Source organism: Miscanthus floridulus, chromosome 8 (assembly GCF_019320115.1).
Source record: "Miscanthus floridulus cultivar M001 chromosome 8, ASM1932011v1, whole genome shotgun sequence".
NCBI classification, from domain to species: domain Eukaryota; kingdom Viridiplantae; phylum Streptophyta; class Magnoliopsida; order Poales; family Poaceae; genus Miscanthus; species Miscanthus floridulus.
This window is the reverse complement of record NC_089587.1, coordinates 20,898,219-20,908,289: the sequence shown is the minus strand read 5'-3', so window position 1 is coordinate 20,908,289 and position 10,071 is coordinate 20,898,219. Positions and strand designations below refer to the sequence as shown.

General features: G+C 43.9%; 1 protein-coding gene across 1 annotated transcript; it reads right to left on the bottom strand.

The window, feature by feature from the left end:
* Nucleotides 1-8,168: 8,168 nt before the first annotated feature.
* On the bottom strand, nt 8,169-9,844 carry LOC136468667 (eukaryotic translation initiation factor NCBP-like). Its single transcript, XM_066467157.1, has 4 exons — nt 9,683-9,844; nt 9,057-9,157; nt 8,492-8,591; nt 8,169-8,186 (listed from the first exon to the last, which is right to left on the bottom strand). The coding sequence occupies exons 1-4, from the start codon at nt 9,842-9,844 to the stop codon at nt 8,169-8,171; spliced, it is 381 nt and encodes a 126-aa protein (XP_066323254.1).
* Between the last annotated feature and the right edge of the window lie 227 nt (nt 9,845-10,071).

The window sequence follows — 10,071 nt, the reverse complement described above, 5'->3', positions numbered from 1 at the left end:
TAGAAGGTCCCTCAAGTGACCCAAATAGTAGACAAAAGGTACAGCTCGTGTAATCGTAGTCACGCATGCAACACTTGGGCCTGACGTGTTCATAGCAATGCACTGCATCTGGCACCTGCCAGATTGGTGGCGTGCCTGAGGTGCATATCATTGAAGGTACCTACAGTTAATAGTACCAGTATTTACTTAGGTAGCCCATCCTTGTCGTGCATGTAGTTCACCTGCCCATGGGTTCATGTCCACCGGCGATACTACACCTACGCACGCTTCTCTATTTATATGGCATGTTCCATGTGTAGGACTGCACTAGCAGTTTGCAAGCAGGCATAGGTCGGCAATAGGTGATTCAACCTTCCAAATATCTGCTTCAGAGTTGCGATAGGTTCCTGGTATAGCTACCAAAATAGCACTTGCTATGGTCCATGTGCCAAGCGGTGGTCGAGTAGATAAATTACAAGAACATACATTGTCAGACCATTAATGTTACTTTCAGCAACCATATCTTATTTGGCCCTCTTTTCAGACATTAGCATGTGCTAGTGTGAATTTTTATTTGAAACAAATATACCTATAGACATGAAGTCGTAACTATATTTACTTCTATTTTAAACCTAAAAGCTATGTCGCCTGTGTATGCACTCGTGTATGTTATATGCCTCACAAAGTAGTTTCCCACTCATCTAATAGGAGCATGGATAAGGGTCAGAGCATCATCATCAACATGGACAAGGGTAAGAGCGTCATCGAGGAACCAGCGCCGCCACTTCCATTGAATGGCTTGGGTGCCCATGACCTAGTGCCACCACTTCCATCAGGTGGATTGGGTGCCCATGTCCCCATGCCACCACTTCCATCGGGTGCCTTGGGTGCCCATGTCCCCGTGCCACCACTTCCATCGAACGGCTTGGCTGCCCATGCCCCCGTGCCCCAGGTATTACTTTATTTAGTTCGCTTTGAATGAAGCATGTTGGTATTGTGTTACCCTGTAACAGAACCGACCAATTATACGAAATTAAGTAAGAAAATCATCCGCCAGAGCAGACAATTTAGCAAACTTAAGCCCGTATAACCCGGTAGTCCGTGAAATCATGAAGGATTTCAAACCAACTTCCATTCCAGCCAAGATTGTAGTAAGTTTAGCGGTCACCATCACATATTACATAAAAGTTTGCATCTCAGATACATCAGAGTTTAAACATAGTTATTACAAAACAAGTTCGAATAAAAGTAGCGGAAGTCATTTGTTTAAACCACACACACACTCACACGGAGTTCAAATACAGTGCCAGCGAATGATCATCTCCAACAAAAGCATTAGACAAGACGTAAGGAATGACCATGCCCATGGTCCTAAGCATCACCCATCGTAGGATAAAGGCAGTTGATACAGTAGCCGTAATACATCTGCCCATCTGCAACAAGTGGGAATAAAACCCTGAGTACGAGAAGGTACTCAGCTAGACTTACCCGACATAACCAAAAATAAGTGACACCAAGGATTATAAAGGGCTTTATAGTAGGGTAGCTGACTCATTTGCAAAAAGAAGCATTTTTAGCATTTCAAGACCCTTTTCAAAAGCATTATTGTCAAGTTAATTGTTATTAACCTGTCGACTAGATTTGCACCTATACTAGAGCAAATATGTGATTAAGCAGATAATGATAACCAATGATCATTAAACAACTTCCATAATGTCATATTCATTATAACTATCCAAGTGTTCCATCAACATTACTACGATGAAGTAACTCAAGTCAAGTGCTCACTATCCAGGAGCGATGGCGATTCGAATCGATTCCTAACCAGCTGGTGATTTATTCCTTACACAAACCTCACTCACCCACTAAAGTGAGATATTGATCACTGAGTCAACTATCCAGGAGTCTCGAGTTTGCCAGGAACCACATGTATCCGGGGGCCGACCGACTGCACTTTGGTCTTATCATCTCGCCCCCGTGTCCTACCACACCTGCTCTGGCACAGTGCGCTGCGGGCAATCTACTCAGTCCGAATAATCTCCCAGCTTCACGATCGGAAGGTACTTTATCCGGCCAGCTAAATGTAAGGCATGCGTTCAACATGACTCGAGGCCCAACAACGGTCGGTCCTTAATCGACACAGATGGAAAGCACTACAGTCCAAAACTCTGCAAGTCTCCGTCCGATCTCAACTTCATTTAACACTTAGTTATACCATGACTTCATAGTCATCCAAGCAGATCCAGGTAACCACCTATAGCTCGCAGGTGATACGAAATCACCCGACTTCTACCGGTCTAAGCCAGCTAAGCATTGACTCGACTACGGATACCAGGGTAACAAGGATATAGTATAACAAAGGTAAACAAGGTATAATGCAGCAACGGTTGCAAACAACTCCTGAACGTAATGCATCAATTAAAGTAAAGCATTTAATTAATAATTGCAAACCGGGAGAAAATGCTCCGGGGCTTGCCTCTCTTGAAGGAGCTTGGGCGGTGATTGGGGCACTCTGGAAGTTCCTCAACGTCCTCCTCGTCGGCTTCGGGCACTTCCTGCGGCTGCACCTCGAGCTGCTCCTCGGGCTCCTTAGGTATGACAACTGGGTTCTCGGTTTGCGATCCTGTATGATGCAATGAGCGTAAGTGCTTATACAATCGGTGCATCGGATGAGATGAATGCAAGGGATATGCTTGAATGCAAGGTAGTCAACATCATCCAAGAACATATACTACAAGCACGTGTCATCTACTGCATTCTCTTCTACTACTAATATTCTAAATCAACACATCTTATTAAATGCTTCAAAGATACACCAAAGCCTTACTAATTTCTTAATCACACAAAAAAACAACACTTAATTAAACCCTAATTAATAATAGGTTTGAATAGCAATATCTATTTTTATTGCTTAGAAAAAACTTAGAAAATTACTACAGCACAGTACTACCCTAAATAGTCTACTATCAGATTTTCATGGTATTTGAATGAGTGGATTAGCCTACACAAAAATAACAAGCTATGGCATGATTATGAACATGAAAATACTTTGTACTACGAAAAGTGTTAAACAACAGACTTAGCATTTTTCCTATGTTCTTCATAGCATACAATTACTGTACAAAAATTATCACAGGCATGTTTTATACAAAGTTTGCTCTCTAGCTAAAATAACAAAAATTAGCCATTAAAGGTACTTGAACTACACCTCAAAATTTTTCTACAGAACATGCATGAAACATATTTTTCCTAGGAAGTACATTACATAAGAAGATTAACAAACTTGGAATCATATTTTTCTGAAGCCTATAGATTTTTCTACACATTTTTCAAGTTATCAGCAATATCCATGATTAAATAAAGTCCTACAGAAAAGTATCCCAAAAATGACATGCAATAATTTTCCCAAGTAGATCTGGTGATAAGAAACCTAGAAAAATTTATTTCAATAGATTTGGAGCAAATTTGAGTATCCAAACCTTTTTCAAACCATTTCTATTTTCAAATAATAAAGAAAAATTGAAAACGAATCCTCCTATTGCTACTGGGCCGGCCCGTGGGAATCAGCCGGCCCACTACCACCCTTGGCCTGCGCGGCCCAAGCGAAGGCAAGGGGAGGCGGCCCGACAGGGGCTTCGGCCCATGGCCTCTCTGGCCCAGCTCGGCTGAGGCGAAGGCCACGCCGGCGCCGTGACGTCGCGGCGGCGTGGCTCGGCCAACGGGGCCGGCGGCCATTGCCGGCCATGCCAGGGCAAGCTAGCGGGCGCATGTGGTTCGCGCGAAGCTGGCGAATGCAGGCAGGTAGCTAGGCAGGGAGGAGAAAGGGAGGAAGGGTGCCTTCCACGGCGGCCGAGCACGGCGGTGCCATGGCCGACGGTGGCGAGGTGTGAGGAGGCGCTACCTAGGCCCAACAGTCGGCACAAGCGCGAGCACCACGTGCCGGAGAGCGAGGCGGAGCTACGGGCGCACGATTGCTGGCTGAGGTGGAGGAGAGGCGGCGAATTGGACCGGCGGGTGGCAGTGGCGCTCGGTGGCCACGGCGAGGAGAGGCGGGCACAGGAGAGCGAGAGAGCACGCGGGATGGAGTGGAGAGGAGCGCATCGTGGTCAGCAGGTGTAGGCGGGCGCGGGTGCAGGCCGGCTACGACGCGCGGCGGCGTCGACGGCGCATGGCCGCCACGCGGCGGGCGTTCTCTGCCGCGGTCGACGCGTGTGCGAGCGGCGAGCAGGGGAACGGCGCGGGGCTGGGCCGAGGCGAGACGCGCGGCGCTGGTGCGAGAGGCTTGCTGCTACAGGCTAGGCCGACTTCAGCCGTGGGCCGGAAACGAGGCGGCGACCCGCGAAGTGAGAAAAGCCCTTTTTCAATTTAGATTTTTAAGAAATTTTTAAATACCAGCTTTCAAATATCATTTTGAGCAAGAAAATGACATCTTTTGAAAATGTACCAAAAATGAAAATTGATTAGAATGTAATTCTCTACAACTTTGCTTTTATGACCAAAGCCAAATTCTTGATAGATTTTGAATTCTAAAATTAAAGTTAATTTTAACTCAAAACCCTAATTTTGGAGAATTATTTTTAAAAGCAAAATTTGGCAAAATTCAAATACAAACCTTGCTCCAAAAATTGTGCTAAACATTACTAGATGATTTACCATGATAGCCAAACATGTTTTACTAGCCTAGCAACATAATCAGGGCAAAATAACTCTTAAACAGGTGTATGCAACATTGACGTTTCACGAACATGTTTCGTATGTTTCGAAGCAGTGTTTCAGTTGTTATTTACATGATTAGGCATGTATGATTAGGATGCTTGATGATGCATGATATGCATGATTTGCAGTGCCTAAATGCTGGCATAACACCGGGGTGTTACATACCCCGTAACGCCATTCGCTAGAACTATTTGCAACATCACGCCGCTATTTGTGCACCGTGATTAGTTGTGGTGCGACCGCTCACATACCTAAATGAGTTCACGTGGTACTTTAATTCTTTGGGTCCACCTATACACGCATAGATGTTCTAACTCTTCATATTTGCTTAACTTTGTTGTAGGATCCAGTTTTACTTAACATGTCACGCAAAAGCATGCTAAGACAGATCCTTCCCAAGATAGGCACGGTTATTCGCACCGAGGGAGCAGTTAAGGTGGATACCAAGAAAACGATGGCCTGGCTCAGCATTGAGATTCGTTCCAAACCGGGCAGCAAGGGCTTGCCGGAAGTTCAGACTTTCCACAGCGGCCCTTGCATGACCGAATATGATGCACAAGAAGGTGTTTCTCAGCAAGCAATCTGCTATTTTATAGCGAGGCTGAATATTTGCATCAATGATCTAACTTATCCTGCCTTTAGGGAAACGTACAAGCAACTGAACCACCTTGTGTCCTAGTCCCAACTTGTTCAGACTAGGTACGATATGTTGCACGTACAGACGGACAACCTATTGAAGTCTCATAAAACACTACTTGACCGCCTCGGCTCCATCTGTTCAAGCTATGGTGATATCCTTTTGTTAGCTGCTCCTCTTACATCCATTGGAGCATAGCCCTCTCCTCGACCAGACCCACGGTATGTCCAACTTGTCGAACAGCTATTCAACCTTGAGCTGGAGAACACCCCCACGTACATCCCTTCTGGGAGTCTTTAAAGGTATGCATGCTCCTTGGTTTGTGCTAGTTTCCAACCACTCTTCTATTTTCTTCGGAATGGCTCGCTAACCTATACTTATGCACCCCCTGGCAGGGACACAATCACCAGAGCTCTCTAGGAAGTCCGGAGATACTATGTTTGGAGCCCCATGCTAGCCTAGCAGTCTCTTAGGGAGGTTGTAACCTGGTACTATGACACAATGGTATGTACCATCCAACGACTATTCCATCGCTAATTCCAGCACATGTGCAGGTAGAAGCCCATGGCTCCTTCCGTCCACCTAGAGTCCTGGTCTCCAATATGTTAGCTAGCAGTGTTAGGCTCCTATGCTATTCTAGCATGTACGTTACTAGGTGCCTATGTGTGTACCTTTGGTTGTGTATATTCTCTCATATGTACTGCCCAGTGTCTTTGTTTGGTACCTTGAGATAAATAAATGTGTTGGGTGTTTGTGATGGCATGCATTCCATATTGAAATACCAGGACCATTCCCTAATCCAGATCTATTATCTGGGAACATGCCAACCTGCATTTAAGCATGGACGATGGCAATTCATTTTAGTGGTGATCTAATAAGATGTTTAAAGATACAAGCAAGACGAGCAACCAATTTAACGTCGAATGAAACACGCTCAGTACACCCACACCTAAAACCTTTATCAGAGCAATGCTAGCCTTATGCATCATTAAACAGATGTAATCAATGCGAGGTGTCAGTAAGCTCACCTAGAAAGATGATTTTTATGATAGATATCAAATCCGTGCACGCTAATAGTTGGAGCACCCTTTAAGAATCCAATAATTGTAAAGATCGTAGCCTGAGTCAACCAAAGAGAGTGTATGCACAAATTAGAAACAAAAAAAAAGTCTGAAGCTCTTAGTTCACACAGTATAAAGAGTGAACTAACAAGTTATGTGGTGAGGATAAGGAAAGATAAACCACGATAGACCTCTTTTATGCCGTAACTTTTGGGTTTATAACTGATGCATTCAGGATATCTTAGGTCAGTGGCAATGCGATTACGCATAACTTCTTGCCCTCGAAGTATGATCCTAAAGTAATTTGGTACCTGTAGATACAACACAGAAGCATAGCCCTACAAAATGCTATGTCAGCAACCACCTCACTGGTATTGTGCAGGAGTGTTAAACTATATGATACTCACCCTGAGAGAATAGCGTAGTCGATTTGCCAAATGCTTCTCATTAGTCTTCTTACAGTGCTACTAATTTTTCCTAGATTTGTGGCTCCACTTATCATAATATTCTGAAACGCAAACACACAACATGACCTATGATGAGCAACCCAGTAGGGAACACCAAAAAAATGTTGCCCAATAGTATTCCAATAGATTCAGGAGGTACTATGATACGCACTCTAACAATATACAACATAAACAGCTACAAAAATGTAAATTCTTACTTATTGAAAAACAGTCAGCAAATTGTAGCAAATTTTATAAGATGGGTTGCCATTGTTAGCAGCGGTATTCCAATAAATGCAATCATCGGAGCTGTGGATGTTACGTTAACAATAAAAGTTAGTTACGTTGAATCATTCAAGTGGTGTATTTGATGGTTAACTCCAGGTTTGTGCCAAACTCGAGCTCCAAATTACCATCAACGTTGTACCATTCATTGAACACTATAATCTTGGTGCCGTGTGTATCGGTGCCGCAAACCATTACCATTTTAAACAACATATATATTACTACCAAATACTAAATGAGTTTGTAGTACCTACGTCAACCTTTTGAGTCGTATTATTTTACTTATTTGGTTTTTTGAACACAACTGCCATGTATTTATATTGAAAACAATTTATCTAGCTCATACCAAACATTCTGCATAACCTCTTCTTCTGTTGTAAAAGGGGACCATTTCAACAACACTGACAAATTTGGGGAGAGTTGCTCCGAACCATGATGCTCCAGTCGTTGAGTTTGTCCTTTCCTTAGATTGCATTTATAATCCACCTAAGAAGAGAAAATGTATCATCAGAAACAAGGGAAATGGTACCAATGGCAACCAGATAAAAAAACGCACAGCATACCATAGGGATTACAACATCTGTATGTCCTGTTTCCAACAAGAAAGTGTAACAGGTCTGATGCCAATGAGAAAATTTTATAGCGATGGCATCATAAAATTATTGGCTCCAAAGACTGAACAGACCAGCTCCCCCGTGTAACGGTTCATTGTGCCAATGTGGCTTCGATGCTTAGTAGTCATGACATGGAACAAAGAGATAGTGCCATTATATGCCTAAACGGTGCAGATGTTGTAGGCATGGATTGGAAGACTGAAAAGGTGCAAAAAGAAACAACTTTACTCTCTCTCTCTCTCTCTCTCTCTCTCTCTCTCTCTTAATTTTAGTGCAAAACAGCGCATAAAAGAATGCCAGCTAGGAAGGGGGTATTTGTATCCCCCTAGTTTCAGCTCTAACCCCTCTTAATCCCATCAACTATCATACTCATAGACACAGATGTAAAAAAAGAAACAATGGATCAGACATGATCACAATATGAATCTACTCAGTCTACTAGATGTTTCTGCAAATCAAAATAGCCAAAAAGGTCAGCTAATTGTCCGTTGGGCTATGTTAACTCATGTCTGATTGGCAAAAAAGTTCCATCTTGTAATAGCTATATTATCAGTAGGCAGGACCTAAAGATACAGTTGATGCTTTGATGGCATACAAAATATCAATTTTAAAAACATCCATCTAGTAGCATCTAGGCATCTAGCATATAGCACAAGTAACGACAGCAACAAAGCATTTTAGTAGGCAACAATCTGCAACATACAGCGTAGCAAACCAATGTCCATGGCTGTTGTGTTTGATTCTATGGCTAACATCTTTATCGATAGCCTCATCTCTTATCTTCATCGTCTCATTGATATCACTATCTTTCAGTAGCATAAATTCCAAAACATCGAAAGATATCTGATCCACACTAAAACATGCGCCATAGCATAAAGCAATCCTACCATCAAGCCTGTTTTGTTTCATCATAGGTTCAGGTTGCCATCGCATGATTTTAATAGCTTGATCATGGCCCTCATTTCTTATCTACATTTTGGTCATGAGGAATGACTACTACCCCATTCCATTCTGCTAACTAAAGAGGATTAGGAAAAGATTATCTTGATTGGCTTCCAGTACATGAAAGAATGGGTTGGTCTATCACCGTAGCATTCCATATGATACCTTGCCAATCAAAGAGTGATTCATCACAGAAAATGGCAGGATGCTACCAAGGTGGACAAGATCATAATAAGATAAGATCATTCTCCGTATGGTATCGAACAGGACAAAGTAGCTATGTACTATCATAGAGCAGATGATCGGCTAATGGATGAGTTTGAGTTTTATCCAAGATCTTATCAGCCGAAACAAACGATCTTGTAAAAACACATACATTGATGCCTCGAGTTTGCCTATCAAGTCCTCCCAGAATCGACCTAAAACTGCATTTTTGAATCTACTTATCCACTTGCCACCCTTCTGATTTGTAGGATCCTGGGCAATTGAAAACCATTAACCGCTAGGCACAGGGACAGGCATACAACGCGTAAATAGAGAGAACAGAGAATGACACATCCTGAATAATACCTCCTAGAGGGGATGAATGCCATCCTTGAGGAGATGAAGGTCAGTGGGACTCGGTAGGGAAGAGGAACGCGCAGGGTGGTAGTAGCAAACCCAGAACGATTCGACCTTCAAGTATTTAAAAAAAATGAAACAACGGTCAGCTGAACTGAGATTAGGAATCCCCCACAACAACTACAACCATCCGAAGGACATACTGTGCTGACATCAATGGGCTTCTTGATGTTGTCTTCCTACGCCTGCGACCTCGCGGTAGGCGTCCGACGCGTGTACTAGAGCATAGTCTTGCGCTGCAGGCACATGGTCAAAATTCGATGAGTCAAAACCTGCTTCTACAGCCTCACTAAACAATCTACCACTCACAGCGGTGAATTGAGGTGCAAAGCCTCCAATTAGTTGGGGCATGAGACAGATCTGCCTACGAGGGGATCTTACCCTAGGGGGGTAGAGCCCGGCCTTGAGGTCACGGTTGCGGTGCTCGGTCTCCTCTGAATCCGCTTCATCTTCCTTGGCGGCTATGAGCGCGTCATCCTTACGCGCGTGCGGTACCTGCTCCTCCTCTTGCTCGGTCTCCTTCTTCTCCACCCCCGCCTCCATGGTGCGCCCTTCCACAGCGATTTGGTCGACTGGATGTAGCAGGTTTGGTCAGAACTCTCGACTAGGAAGAAGGCTCACGATGACTAGAGGAGAGGAACAGGAAAGATGCCAAAGAGAGTGTAAGGTCTTGGGCCTTTTTCTCTTTTTCTCTTGGGCCTGCGGCGAAGAAAACGATGGCCGGTGACCGATGGGCTAGCTGACCAAAGCGTGTGCATGTCCACCCCCCG